The 16,280-nt window shown below is 38.3% G+C and overlaps 1 protein-coding gene across 1 annotated transcript in view; it reads right to left on the reverse strand.

The window, feature by feature from the left end:
- nxn (nucleoredoxin) overlaps positions 1 to 16,280 on the reverse strand; it is a 71,247-nt gene that overhangs the window by 6,444 nt on the left and 48,523 nt on the right. The window contains exons 2-7 of the mRNA XM_084419306.1: positions 12,487 to 12,604; positions 7,614 to 7,747; positions 3,980 to 4,080; positions 3,172 to 3,278; positions 1,124 to 1,303; positions 876 to 1,000 (exon numbers count right to left, since the gene is read on the reverse strand). Of these exons, the coding sequence (XP_084275432.1) occupies positions 876 to 1,000; positions 1,124 to 1,303; positions 3,172 to 3,278; positions 3,980 to 4,080; positions 7,614 to 7,747; positions 12,487 to 12,604 (765 nt within the window). The remainder of the gene's footprint in view (positions 1 to 875; positions 1,001 to 1,123; positions 1,304 to 3,171; positions 3,279 to 3,979; positions 4,081 to 7,613; positions 7,748 to 12,486; positions 12,605 to 16,280) is intronic.

Genomic DNA, 16,280 nt, shown 5'->3' on the forward strand with positions numbered 1-16,280 from the left:
ACTAACGCTCATTCGCGAACGACCCATAACGCTCATGAATTGCGAACGACCCATCATAACGCATAGTCGGACAGGACAGGACACACAAGGAACAACACAAGCCAGTCAGTCAGCGAGAGACAGGTATGGCGACGAGCCCAAATAATCCAAAAGTAGCCTTCTCTAAATGGAAGTATAGACATTTTTTTTGTTTTATTTGCACTACAAAGAGTGTATATATTTGTTATTTCTTTTTGGTATATTGCTTAACAAGCTTAATTTAATTTTGCCCAGTTGTGGCCTGTTGAGGGGCAATAAATATCAAAAGTTCCAAAACATCTATTGTGTTATTGATCCACTATATAAACATAAACAACAATATCTACATACATGGCATTTGATTGGAGGCTAGTCTCACTTTGTCCCACAGAAATTTTTTTTTTTTTAGATGTGTGTACAATGTTTCATGTTTCTGTTAATAATGTATTGTATTAAGTGTCCATTTCATTATAATATTCAGATTTATCATAAATAATTGAACATGCACATGTATTTTAAGTTCCGTTAAAGAGGGGTAGAGGTGGGGTCACATTTGAGCATTTAAAATTTAATTTTACTTGAAAGTAACGCAATAGTTACTTTCTTAAGTAACTAGTTACTTTTAAAATTTGTAACTGAGTAACTAATTTAGTTACTTTTTGGAAGAAGTAACTAGTAACTGTAACTAATTACTTTTTAAAAGTAACTTGCCCAACACTGTTGACAGCACCATTCACTTTCATTATACTGCCAAAACACATTCTACAAAATATTTTCTTTGCAGCAGAAAGAAAGTCTTACAGGTTTGAAATGAAATTGAAATTTTGAAATTACACACATATAATCGACAAACGTACCTCTCCAGCTACAAAAAAGAGCAGAGGCGTCTCCTCCTCCTTGGCTTTGTACTTGGCCATGATCTTCTCTGCGATTGGCTGGATGAGCTCCTTGGCCGGCTCCAGCTCTCCCTCTTCCTCAGCGTCTGAGAGGGATGAGAGAGAAAGATGAATGAGCGTAGTAGTTGGAAAAGGGAGGCGAAGAGTCAGTAGGCTTTGAGTGCTCGTCAGCAATGATCTCAATAGAAAGAAGAGAAGAATCAGCTGACCTACGAACAGCACGAGACAGGGCCCTTCATGCAGCTGTACGGCGTTGGATTCGCTGAGCTCCAGCACGGGTCGCGGGTGCCACGGGAAGAACCGACAGTCGGGGTCATTGAGAACCTCCACTCGCCCCTGTCGCGTGATCATGTGACCCTCTGTGTCCAGAAAAATCAGTGTGGGGATACCTAAAAAAAAAAAAAAAACGTATATAAATGCATATAAATAACATTTATTCACATGAGTCTGTGTTTGTCCCAACCAACCGTGTGTAAAATCACCTTTTTCTTTTTACATTGCTTTATAATAAACATCAAACACGCAAAAAAAGCATTTTGTGTTCAGAGATGACCAAAAAATGACTTGATGCTGGAAATTCTTGAGGATTCAAGCATACAGTGTTAATCAAATCAGATTTTTAAGATTCTAAGATTTGCATAAATTAATTTAGCAAGAAAGGATGCATTAAATTGACCAACATTTAAAAGACATTTATAGTGTTACAAAGGATTTCTATATTAAATAAATCTTTTTCTTTTTAACTTTCCTAAAAAAGAAAAGGTTTCCACAAAACATTAAGCAGCAACTGTTTTCAGCATTAACAATAATAAGAAATATTTCTTGAGCACAAATCAGCATATTAAAATGATTTCTGAAGGGTCATGTGACACTGAAGACTGGAATAATGACGCTGAAAATTTTACTTGTGATTTCAAAAAATTGAAACAGTGATTTTAAATTGTAATATTTTACTGTATTACTGTTATTTTGATCAAATAAATGTAGCCTTGGTGAGAAGAAGAAAATTAACCATGAACTATTTGTTCAGGTAAGTTCATAATATATGATGTTAAAATATACTACTTGTGTAAGAATTAACCAACTACAATTACGATTAAAATGAATAGATTTTTTTTAACTTTAACTTTTGCGTTAAACTTATTTTAAAGTATTAGCAATATGTCACTGTGTTTGTTTTAATGCTTAATGTTTTTACAGTTTTTTTAATGTTTTTTCATCATTTTTGTGCTTTTGTCGACAAAACGATAAAAATTAATGAATGTGACAAAATGTTAACAAAATTAAAGGACAATTCATCTATAATTGTATTACTTTGTATTATTGACTTTAATGGTTAGTGTGTGAGATGGTAAGTGGAGCAGTGGCTTTAGGCCACACAACGGTCCTCCACACCCTAAGCAAAGCAGTCTTCCACAAAGACACAGTCAGACGGCCTTTGGTCACACTGATCTCTCTGTACGGCCGGACTCTCTCAAACCCTCTTTGAGATAGAAATCTGCCTGCAGTATTAGTGGCCTTATCAGACTCGCACACCGACTTCAGGCTGGAGGTGGAGGGATGGGGGGAGTCAGTATCAACTCATCCAAGATGAATTCCACACATTCCAGACCGGATAGGCCAGAAGCCAGTTCTTTCTCTCTCAATTCATCTCGATGCATTTTTGAGAATTTGGGAATCAGAATTTATTTTTTCATCCCAAGTTTTTCACATTCGGACATGTCGGACGTGTTTAAGGCAGAGAGATTTACATTTAAAAAACGAAACAACAAAAATGGTAGAGTATGGATGTACGCAGGGCAAGAAGTTCTGAAAAATGTATCAGTGTTTTTTTGGCCATACAATGAAAGTCAATGGGGTCCAAGTGTTGAAACAGTTAAAACATTCTTCAAAATATCTTCTTTTGTGTTCTTCAGAAGAAATAAAATCATGTAGGTTTGTAACGACATGAGGGTGAATAAATCATGACAGATTGATTCTTTTTGGTCAAACTACCCCTTTAAAAACCATGTTTTCAGAATTGTTAGACAGAGTGAGATCTAGAGAGAGCGAGTTAAAGAGAGAGGGAGCGGTGGGGAACAGTAATAGTAAAGTAAACTTGATTATACGCCCACATTCCTGAGGTCCTACAGCTCAGTTTGCAGTTCCTGGCAGGGTCAGCTGTATCCAGCGACGGCCAACGTGACATCCAACCGCACGCTGTTATATCGAACAAACGCACTTCCACCTGAGCCGGAGTTAAAGTCCACAGACGTACCTTGGATTCCATAGAGTCTGTTGAGTCGTGATCGTCTGGCCTCGTCTGTGTACGGCACTGCCAACCACGGCATCTCGCTGAAGTACTGCGTAAACGACTCCTCCGACCTACATCACAAGACACATCTTAATCGCATGTTTAAAGTGTCCTCCACATCTAAAATAATCAAATAATTATTGGAAATAAACAGCATATACGGCTGATATTATGTGCGAAAGATAGGAAAGCACCATATATCTGTGCCACGTGAATTATCGGCTGATATTAGTTATTTTGAATTTAATGCTATCAGTTGATATTGTACTGTATATAACTGTATTTAGGCCTATATTGGATAATTGCGCACAATTTCCCCATTTTTACATTTAGATTATCTTTGCCATCATGTAAAGCACACTTAAAGTTAATATTTAACACTTAATTAATAATTTAATTACACTGTTAAATGTAATCAATGTCAAAATGAATATCCATTTTTTATACTGTACATAATGTTGTGAAGCCTAGATTTACTTGAAGCATTGAAAATGATGAGTTTTACTTTTTATTTAAGACAAAATAGTATAGGATTTTAATATTGGCCATTTATCGGTTATCGGTGTTAGATGAAAAACGGTACATCCCTTGTGCAAGCGTATATATAAAAAAAGCGTTTATGTAAAAAGTGCAAAAGTCTAAGATCACATTGAAAAACAGAGATTTAAAATCAATTTAAGCCTGGAAATTTAGAAATTTAGGATTTTTGAAAAAAAATCGTTACTAATATAATTTGTAATGATTTTTTTTTTTTTTTTTTTGTGTTTCTTACCTATCAGCGCTGACAAAAACAATCTCAAATTTATGCCCTGATTCTTTCACTTTCCGGTATGTTTCCACCAACACTCGGGTTAGACTGCGACAAGGGGGACACTACAAGAGAAAACACACACATACACACACACACACACACACACACACACACACACACACACACACACACACAAACACATAAGTTATGACAAGATCTCCTAAAGGGTTTCTGATAATAAACAGCACTTAGTGGCCTAGTGAGCGCACAGAGCACTTAGTATTACTCTCCCTGCAGTTCAGCACTCCTGAACTGAAAAAAAAACAAAAAAACAAAAACAAATGTGAATAGGGCCTGGAAGAGCTTTTAAACTCATCCTCTCGTTTATAGCTTAGAGGTATTTTGTGCAGAATGTTTTTCTCTTTTCACAAGAGTGCTACATACAGCCTGACATGCCTCACTCAGCTCTCTACAAGAGCTCTCCAGACCTTTAACTACCGGCAGACCCGCACTGAACGAAAGCTCAGCAGATTCACACAGAACTCAAAACGCCTGTCATTCACAACGTTTTAAATATCCTCCGGCCCTTCTGCCTTTCCTTATCAAATATTTAGGCAGATCTGATTAATGCTTCCAGATACCAGTATATGTGTAGTACTCATTTACCAAATTGAAATACATTCCACAGATTTCTCGAATAATAATAAAATATCAGTGCAGAAAATGCGATGGTCTGCAGATTTTGTCTAGGCTCAATTATCAGCATGAATTAGACAGGAAGAGACTTTTTTTGTAACATTATAAATGTCACTTTTGATCATTGCATTGATGCATCCTTCATGCTTGCTGAATAAAAGTATTAAAAAAATATCGTACAAGCCTATACTTTTGTACATTTAACAGATTTCCACTAAATAGTTTTATGTAAACCTATCATATTATATAAAACAGCAATTATTTGTAATGATGATTAAATCCAATGTAATTTAACAGTAAAAGTAACTGTGATAGAATGTAAAATAACTGAAAGTTGATCATCTGGTATTAGAATTTACCAGCAACACACACCACAAACTGAATTATATAACGAATTTATAATGTTATTATAAGTTTACAACTGAAAATGTTGACCTTTCCATGATGGTGGTGCTGTTGGCATATCAATCAGCTGAATGTGGCATTAAGGTATTCATATTCCTGAGCTGACCAATCAGACTTGATTTCAGTCTGTAGAAAACTAAAACTAAAAACTAAAAATCATTCCCATTAAAATAAACAGTTTCACTTTATTTTGATAGTCCCCTTAAAGGGATAGTTCACTTTGAAATAAAATTTTGGTATGTTTTAGCTTACCTCAAGGGCATCAAAGATGTAGGTGTCTTTGTTTCCGCAGTAGTTTCAATTTTGATATTTTTAGGTCAAACCGTTCTTGTCTGTCAGTCATATAATGCAGGTCGACGGTCACTGTCTCAAAACACAAGCACAGAGTCCAAATTAAAACAATTCCCCATCGTCCAAATGAAACAATTCCCCATCATAAGTACACATTGATGGCCTAAGACATGAAACGAGCGGTTTGTGTGAGAAAACGAACAGTATTTATATCGTTGTTATCTCTTGAACACAGCACACGTCCAAATGATCTGACGGCGCGGGCGGGTATAGATATATACACTAGATGTCGCCTTGGCTACTGCAGTTCATTGGAACGAAACCTTAGCCAAGCGACATCTAGTGTATACATCTATACCCGCCCGCGGGCGGGTATAGATGTATACACTAGATGTCGCCTTCGCTACTGCAGTTCATTGGAACGAAACCGTAGCCAAGGCGACATCTATTTATATATCTATACCCGCCCGCGCCGTCAGATCATTTGGACGTGTGCTGTGTTCAAGAGATAACAACGATATAAATACTGTTCGTTTTCTCACACAAACCGCTCGTTTCATGTCTTAGGCCATCAATGTGTACTTATGATGGGGAATTGTTTCATTTGGACGTGGGGAATTGTTTTAATTTGGACTCTGTGCTTGTGTTTTGAGACAGTGACCGTCGACCTGCATTATATGACTGACAGACAAGAACGGTTTGACCTAAAAATATCAAAATTGAAACTACTGCGGAAACAGACACCTACATCTTGGATGCCCTTGAGGTAAGCTAAAACATATCAAAAATTAATTTCAAAGTGAACTATCCCTTTAAGACTTATAGTTGACTATAATTAACGTTGCACCTACATGTCAATTAACACTCATTAATATTAGTTGAGTAAAGACAGTTAGGTTAGCATTAGGTGTTTGGATTCGGGTTAGTAGAATAAGTTCTCGTTACTTGAGTTCTTGTAGATGTTACTTATAGTCAACAGAATGTCTAAAGGGGCCCATCAAAATAAAGTGTTAACAAATGGTTGATTTGACGCACATTCAACAAACATCACGCTTCAAATTTACAGTATGTTATGTTGGAGCTCCAGCATGTGTGTGAAATGACAGCTTTGAATTTTATTCTTTAATATTATTAATATTTATTAGATTATTATTATTGAAAAATAAGAGGACCCTGACTGATATTCAGCTGTAAAAATACCAGTAAAATTCCTATCTGTCTCTGTGTGTTTCTTTACAGAGTCACAAAGCTACACACTCTTCCTCTGTTTCCTTGAGGTCATCTGAGGTCGTTTTTTAAATGGAGAAAAAAAAGTGGCATTAGTTTATCGACGGCAACACTTAGTCTTATAAAAGTCACTTTAATAGAGGTTCCTTTACGCTGGTTAGGAACGAGGAATGCGGTGTTGGAATCAAAATAAACTGAAATATATAGCCTGGTTTTGTGGCTCATCTTCACAATTTGTCTGGGTTTGGAAAAGAGGGGGACTGGAAAAACAAACTCCCGCTACTGTGGCGGCTGCCCTGTGGACTGGCACTAGCAGTGCCCGTGTTTGCCGAAGCGACGAGAAACACTGTCAGTCAGGAAACCGTTCCCCTGTGAACATGTGAGTGTATGGAGTGACTTTTACAGTGGGACGTAACAGGGTGTCTGTGGAAAAGGTTTCATATGATGGGAAACCCAAGGGGAACAGTAACACAACTCAGCTTTGATATACGATTCATGAAAAAAATGACTCTTATGAACTGGTTCTTTTAAAAGAACTGGTTCTTGCACATGAGTTATTGGTGGTTTGAATCAAACTGACTCAGCGAATCCTTCGAAACCATTGCTGATTCCCTCACTGAACCACCAGTCATTTTTTGGTTATGCTCGATTCTGTGTTACTGTGGTTTCTATTAATTTCTAACCAGTGTTATTTTAGTATCATTGAGATTATTATAGTTTTTATTCATATTTTTCATTAGTTTTTTTTTTTAAATATATTCCATTTTTAGTAATGTGTGTCATTTTTAATATATATATATATGTTTTTTTTTTTTAAACGTGTGTCTATATTTTTATAAATTTTTATGAGTTTTAGTAATGCTGGTACATCAAGTTAAACTAAATTACCATGAGAAATAAAATTAGACTGCAATTGTGTCTCCAAAGTACAGCTAGGTTACAAAAAATCATTTAGCATACGAGATCCAAATGTAGAGTTGAATCAACTGCAATTTTGTCTCAAAGTATGGCTAGGTTAGCAACACAAAGCACTCACCCAGTGTGCGGAGAAGTAAACCCCCACGTAGGACCCCTCCAGGGCACTGCTGTCTGCCGTCTGTCGGTTGTTCCTGAGCAAGGGCCCGGACACCACCTCCGCAAAGGGCTTCGGCCCCCAGGGGAACTCCAGGCCTGCAGGACGGGTGGGAGCGGGGAAGAGCAGGACTCTGATTACTGTCACACAATCCTCCTTTCACTGCCAGCACAGCACATGCATTTGTCATTCATATATTTATAATACACAGGAGCCTCTCCTCTGGATCCTGATAGCACATGGAAATCAAATGCTGCTACTGATGCGAATGGGAGCAGAAGCAAATATCAGGTCTTAATGTGAGATGGAAGTCCATCCATTTCTCCAAATATTACATAACTATTAAAAAGTGTTGTTTATTTAGTATACCTCAACTAAAAATGAAGAATTAAAGGGGTTCTTCACTGGTGGCAAAATGGGCTTTCAATAAAACTTGGCTGCCTATAGAGTAGAAAGGTGAAAATCGGTGCTACTTGACTTGAGAAAACCAAATTGCCAAATAGGTTGAAAAACTTCAACACCCATAATGCACTGGGCACCAAGGCCACTCCCAATAGTCTGCTATGGATATGTTTACCAAAGTCAAATACAGTCTTGCTTTAGAAGGAAATACTTCTTAGCTTGTATTGACTTAGACTTGTATTGTTCCTGGGTGCAATAATTCGAAGAGTAAACATTTGGCGGAAGTGAATTACCTTCAGTTATCAGTAAAGGATCCAGCATGTTGTAAACAATGAGTAAAGGCTGCAAAGAATCGTAAATACAGAGACAACGCCGCAATGGAACATCTGAAAAACCTCTGTTTTTGTAGTCAACATTTCAAACCGGATGACAAGACAACGAACATGTAAGTCAAGTCAAGTCAAGTCAAGTATATTTGTATAGCGCTTTTCACAATACAGATTGTATCAAAGCAGCTTTTCACAGTATTAAATTAAAATAATACAACAAGGTTTGTTTCTAGTGGAATTTATTGATTGATAAAATCAGATTAAATATCCCCAGAATATCCCCAACTGAGCAAGCCAAAGGCAACAGTGGCAAGGAACCGAAAAACTCCATCAAGTGACCTAATGGTGTCCTCAAACTCCATCAGGTGACCCAATGGAGAAAAAAAAACCTTGGGAGAACCCAGGCTCAGTCGGGGGCCAGTTCTCCTCTGGCGTTTATGAGGTAGAGACCGGATTTAACTGTAAGATTAAAAATATTATATGAATGCCTGGCTGAAGAGATGCGACTTTAATCTAGTTTTAAACTGGGAGAGCGAGTCTGAGCAACGAACAGTATCAGGAAGACTATTCCAGAGTTTTGGAGCTAAATGTGAAAATGCTCTCCCTCCTTTGGTGGTTCTGGATATCCTAGGTATGACCAAAAGCCTCGAATTTAGTGATCTTAAAGAGCGCGATGGATTATAGGGCGATAGAAGATCCGTTAAATAGACTGGAGCTAAGCCGTTTAGGGCTTTATAAGTCAGTAGCAATACCTTGTAATTAATACGGAACTTTATAGGTAACCAATGCAGTGATGATAAAATTGGTGTTATATGATCATATTTTCTTGATCTAGTAAGAACTCTAGCGGCGGCATTCTGGACTAACTGTAGCTTGTTTATTGAGGATGCAGGACAACCGGCTAATAAAGCATTACAGTAATCTAGTCTCAAGGTCATGAATGCATGAACTAACTTTTCTGCATCAGAAACTGATAGCATATTACGTAGCTTAGCAATGTTTCTAAGGTGGAAAAAGGAGGTGGAAATCTGAAAGAAACTGTCGTTCTATTAGTTCCACACCCTCCAAAGCAAAACACCATTGCGTACGGGTAAGAAAGCTGTTGCCATAGAAATCCACTTTTACCATAATGAAGAGTATGATACGATTTTCAGTGATATCCTACTCTTACAATAACTGCCCTCATTCGTTTCAACTGTCTGTGGGCAGGGATACAAAAATGTAGTTCTCATGAAAGCCCTGGAGCTGTCAAAAGTGAACAAAAGTCCTTAGATCCATGAATGAATCAGTCTTAATTAAATGGCAAAACAAAACCGATCTGTTTTGTGAAAAGAACCGGAATGATCAGAATTCATATCAGAATGATCAAAATCAATGAATTAGTCCATTACTGATCTGGTTCTCAAGTTCAACTCACTGAATCGGTGATTCAGTTGCAGTGGTTCTCAAGTTGACAGTTCACTTCAATGTTGGTCTATTAGTTCTACAAATCTACAAATGTATGGAGCATTTTTATGATGCTTTTTAATGTTTTTGTGCCATTTTTGGAGCTTAACAAACATGGCCACAATAATACACCCTAAGCTTTGGAACACACAGTGAAAGATCAATAGCGAAGTGTCTTCATTATTTGTTAAAGGCATTATTAGCCAAAAAGAACAAAAGCACAGGGTTGTCACTGGGGTTTCGAACCTGCTCCTGTACTGGGTAGTAGGTACTGTGCACATGTTCACACACACACTCTAGGCTAAGTCATCAATCCTGTGCACCAGTGTTTCAGAATGGCAATGACTGTGCAATGAATGAATCAACAAGTTAATATTTCACTCTTACTGCTGGTAACTGTTGGAGCTGAGGCTCATTAAGCTGAGGAGGTGAATCTGTCATGTTGATCACCTGACAAATTCCACTGCATGAATGTTTTTTATGAAAATGCAGTGGCTCCCTGCCTTTCCAGACAAATAAATGCCTTCTTTTCACCTGCAGAGAGGAGTTGCAGATGACACCACTCAAGTGAGCCGAGAGCTATCAAATGCACAGAGCTCTTCAAATACCGTAACAGACAGATGAAGGGAAGCGAAGGCCAGCCATGTACCGTGGTGCCAAGCCATGTATTCACTGTGAGTTCCTGAGCATGTGAAAGTCAAGTAAAAGAGACAGTTCACCCGCAAATAAATTAATCATTTGTTTGTTTCAAACCTGTATGACTTTACTTTTTTTGTGGAACACAAAAGTAGTAATTTTGGAGAATCTACACACAGATTGTTTCCATCATGTAGTAATGTAGTGTACTCTGTTTCATAAATTAATCACTCAAATTCGTGTTTACTGAAAAGAACTCTCTCATCTGAATCATTCATTTACAGATCTAGTATATGTTCAGTGCGCATGGCAACATTTTTATCATCAGCATAGCACACACACCCGGGCCCGTACTATGGCCTGGGCCGTTGTTTCACAGTCGAAAAAGAAATGGAAGAGACAGAACAACAACAACAAACTACTGGAGACGTAACAACAACAGATGCCCACGTTGACGAGTGCTTGCATGAGGGGGACTAAGACATTATGTGCAAATCTGTAATGAGTTTAAATGAGTACAAAGACATTTCTATCAGTCATAATTTCTGGAGAGACATAGCACAGACACAGGACAGGATGAATCTTTCTAGTGTGCATGTGTCGAATGCATGTGTTTTAAAGGCTACACGTTTGGCTGTACGCTTAAGTGTTCACGTCAAAACCTAAGTATACTTTGGGCTTAACTCAGCTCGCGCATGTGAGTAACATTTTTTGGGGGGAAAAGACAAAACAACAATAGATGACTGCGTTGACAAGTGCTTGTGCGAGGGGTTTAAGAGATACTCACAACTCGTGTTTAAATGAATACAAAGAACATTTTTATTGATCATAACCTCTGGAGAAATAGAGCAGACACTGGAAAAGGATGAAACTTTCTAGAGCAAATATCACATGTTGAGAGTCTGTGTATACGTAGCTATCAAATGGAGTTTACTTTGAAAGGCTACATGTTCGGCTGTACACATAGGCTAAACTTTTGTGTCGAAACTGAAGTGCACTTTGGAGCATAAGTTGTATGGACAACTTTTATGTTGCATTTTTAGTGTTTATATGCCATTTTTGGAGATTCTTCAAATAGTTCTCTTTTAGTGATTAACAGAAAAAAACAGCTTAAGTGTTTGGAACAACAAGAGGGTAAGTTAAAGGGGTGGTTCAGGATTTTCGACATCGGACCTCATTTTCAAGTGAGCCTGGTTGTTATTCATCAGTGGAGACAGTTTTCAAAAAAATTCATCCAGTCCTTACTTTTGGATAGTTCGCCGGTGCTAGGCTAGCGCGAGTCAACGGTGCACGCGTTAGCCTGCCATTAAAAACAGTTTTACCCACTCCACAGTACACCAAAAGCAAATAAATTATAACGCCAGACTATCGATGTAAATGTCTGTTGAGAGAATAATGTTAGAAATCAAACTACCCTTTCATCACATTGCATTAGTTATAATTTGTTCCCTGTATTTATAAGCAGTCTACAGCAGCGGCGGAGTTATATTTGGTTACCTAGGAAACCGAGAGAGCCACGGTCCACATAATTATCACGCAAGTGTATTTACCTGCCGCTGACAATGTGATGAAAGGGTAGTTTGATTTCTAACATTATTCTCTCAACAGACATTTACATCGATAGTCTGGCGTTATAATTTATTTGCTTTTGGTGTACTGTGGAGTGGGTAAAACTGTTTTTAATGGCAGGCTAACGCGTGCACCGTTGACTCGCGCTAGCCTAGCACCGGCGAACTATCCAAAAGTAAGGACTGGATGAATTTTTTTGAATTTTTTTGAAAACTGTCTCCACTGATGAATAACAACATTTAAGGTCCGATGTCGAAAATCCTGAACCACCCCTTTAATGTAACTGGTCCCATTCGAACCAGTGTCACCGCCTTGGCAGGCCTAAACGCTAAAGACCTCTAGCATCAGTCACTAGTGTGCCTCTTGAGGCCAGGGAGTGAGGTTTGCCTCTTTACTAGCTGGCCTCTGTTACATTAATAACAAAATACGTTTATTTTTTGGGTGAACTATCTTACCTTTTGGATCATCTCTCACTACGAGCAAGCCGTTCCGACACACCATCTTCCCCGTGGCAGCATCGATGAACACCAGAGAGGGAATACTGGTCACCTTGTACTTGTTCCATAGCTTCATCTACAAAAAGACAGACAGACTGAGATTAGAGACCAGGAATCAAAAGGAATATGACTGAAAGAATACGGAGGAGTGGGAATGTGTGTGTTAGAAAGCGAGAGCACGATTCATCTCAGCTCATTCCTCTTTTTTCAAAGCTTTTTTGCCTTTTTAACCATTAGATATACAATCATTGCTTTCCCATCTTTCCACGAGAGGCTTAAAAATAGGGTACAAAACGTCTTCCTCGCGCTCTGAAGTTTAAAGAGACTCAGAAATGTGGCGAGTTGAATTAAGTGCTATCCCGCAGCCGAGGCGAGCCGCCGAAGAATTAGCTGAGGGCCAGAATCAAACATCTACAGGGCTGATTCAACTTTAAAGAGACTGGCATCTGATGAAATTCGAAGGGAGCACTTTATCTTTCTGTAGTCTCACTCAAACCGTGGCACACGGACTAAAAAGCCAGCGATTAAACCTCGCTCAACAGAGACGTTTGCCTGTGTAGTCTCATGGCTGTGGGCGCCGCGGCCTTCATCCTTTTGCAGGTGAGAAGAAACCTGGTAAATTATTCAGGACGTGTGAAGGTTTAATGGATGAAAGACACCTATAAAAGTAAACTACAGTAACTGCAGTGGACTAATGCGAAACATGTAGCGCATGAAAAACACAAGTGCATGGACATGAATGATTTATCAAAACACTAGACACACATGCAAAGACTAAAGCCTATATAGGCTATATATTATATTTAATAGATATTAGACCATGTGGCTTCATAAGCAGGGCCAAATTCCTCATCACATTTACATTCAGATCAGGGGCATGACTAATTGTACAATAAATGGCATTAAATAATGAATTATAATGGCATTAAATTGATAAAACTGACATCACTAGGGATGAGTTAGGGCTGAAAATCAATATAGATACAGATTTGTTTTGATGCAATCAAAGCTACAAGTCAATTTGATTCTGTGTCATTTATCCTGCTTTATTTGGGTATATTTTAGTTAAATGTCTATTTGCTTACACATTCTGCAAATGCTGTAAATAATACAGGGCATTGTTTCAGAGATTCGTCATCTTTCGTGAACTATTCATTAAAATAACCAGTTCATAAGAGCCATTGATTTCAGGAATTCTAGCTACACTGACTTAGTCTTACTGACTAAGAAAACTACCTCATAAGTGTGGTCGTAATTCTACAATACTACAATTCTACGAGACTACAATTGTCACAATCCAGGTAAAATATGATTTCTTTACACACAGCCACTGAAAATTCTACACAGGCATATTGTAGTTTCAATTATAAATATACATTGAGTATGAAGTCAAATGTTAAATGTGGCTGAATAAAACAGTGGAGGTTCAAATGCGCTGTGCGATCAAACCCTTTGATGCATGGCTGATGAAATGTTAGAAATGTTCACTGGAGGAGAGTTTAGATGTGAACAGACAGTCAAAGAGTGTTACTCTATTTCTCTAAGCCTGAATGATTGTGTCCACCGTCCAGAGGACGGCTCCAACACAAACCTGCAGCGCTGCCATTGTCAACATTTAAGTTGCTAGCTCAATCATTGGCCTGTCTGCGCCCAAGTTTCTCACTCAGACCTGAAGCGCAAGCGGCCTACGCTGCAAATCAGTGAGGTTAAAGGGCACTAACTGTGAAGGTCTCAAGTATCAACACTGCTTCTTACCTTACACACACCTGTGAATCTGACACAGCTGTGTGTTTGGGCTCAGATCAACAGTGAGTCGCGAGAGAACAAAGCTCGGCCGCAGGCTGTGAGACAGCTGTATGAGTGACTGGATGAAGGAGAGTGGTAAAATGAAATGAAAGACAGCTCCATGATCAGCCATGTCAACGGCTGCCCATCAGTTCAGTGCGGCTAAAAACACTCACAGCCTGAACCTGATGAAAACAGCAAATTAAGGAAGGACATGGACAGTGATGAATGCTGACATGTTTTAGAGGTCACAGAGTTTCTTCAAGAAACCTGCAGATGAGCCTGTTATTTTAGTATTGGGGGGAAAACAAGCAATTTTTGAAATGCATATCAACAGTACAAAAATATACTGTCAAACCAACTGTTTTTTTTACTAGTGGGTGCAGGACACTATGGTTCATTTATGTAAGTGAGGAGAGCAAAATAAAGGTAAACCGTGACATATTATACCCAAATATTCTTCATACAGTGGACTACCAGTAAAATCTATAAAAATTGGGACCAAAAATTATTCAGACACACCATGTTTTGCTTTAGTGTTTCTTTAATTGCTAATGCGACCTCTTTACACCACATGCTGAACAAAATGAAGCATTGCTTGGTAATTGTTTGACCTAGATTGGTATTATCTAATTGTGTACTTAAATTTAACAGCTGACAGCTATTCAACCTAATTCATTTCTGAGACAGTCACCAAATCCAGTGAAATAGTTCTTGTCATAATTTATTACCATTTTCTAAACTACAGCAAATAAACTGTGATAATGTGAGAAATTTTGGTTTGGACTGTATATATTTGATCTCATATATAAGTATGAGATCAAATAAAAGTAGGCTAAATGACCTGAATGGATCCAACCGATGGAAAATTCACATAGTCCTACATTACTTTTGGCGATGCCAAAGTCCAAATCAAAATGAACTTGGTATTAATAACACCAGACCTGCAACAGTGATTTGTATCAGTATTGTTTCTGTATTACTGTAGGTATTATTTTGAAGCAATGCAAAAATCTATAGGCTATAAAGTAACATTTCCATATTGCCTTACCGCAGCACCTTCATATGCGCAAAATATTACAGAACCACCTACACACAGCAGCATGAATAGAAGTATAGCACAAAGAAAAGACTGAAAGAGAGCAAAGAAACCAATAGCATTCAGCTCTCGCATACAAATGACGACTTAAAGCATTTCCCCGTCTATAGACAGCATTTGGTTCTGTTTCAGAGCGGCGTAGCCTGGTAAATCACTCCACAACTGAGATCATCAAGCAACGGAGTATCACAATCGCCCGATTAACATAATCCTGCAGGGGATGATGGTCGGTAATCATGGCGTCTGCATCACCGGCATTCATCAGTCACTGTAACCCACATCAGTAGAGGCTTCTCGAAATAATGATGATTTATGGCAAATAACTTTTAATTTCCTTTTATGTTGCACTGGTGCAATTCAAGATTCCATTGCAAGTGATACAGAAACTATGGGACTGTTCTTATGACAGGCTGTAGGGGAACACAATTCCCTCATTTAAAACTCTGAGCTAGTCTGCATTGCAAAGTGTGGGCTTTCTTTTACAGGACCTTATTATTAATTTTTTCGTTTCTATGTAATGGCAACATTTACTCAGACTCTCTGGAGGGCTGCACACTCCTTTATAAAGCTCCGAGCTCTGTTTCTGTACGCATGATGAAATGCAGAGATTTCATTTCACACCAGTAACAATAATGGCCTCAGAGACGTGCCATTGGCAAAATCAACAAACATTAGTGACAGCCGCCATTAATAACCTTCGTCTATGGCCGCTCATGTTGTTTCGCTACTTTGCTCAGAGCAAGGCCTTCAATGTGCCAATATTCCCTGCTGTGACCATTTAACAACCACAGTGGACATTAACTATACATAACATTCACTCAAACACACGGGTCGAGCTCAGGCCATTTGTTCAACCACAAATGGATCA

The sequence above is a fragment of the Rutilus rutilus genome (assembly GCF_951802725.1).
Source record: "Rutilus rutilus genome assembly, chromosome: 9".
NCBI classification, from domain to species: domain Eukaryota; kingdom Metazoa; phylum Chordata; class Actinopteri; order Cypriniformes; family Leuciscidae; genus Rutilus; species Rutilus rutilus.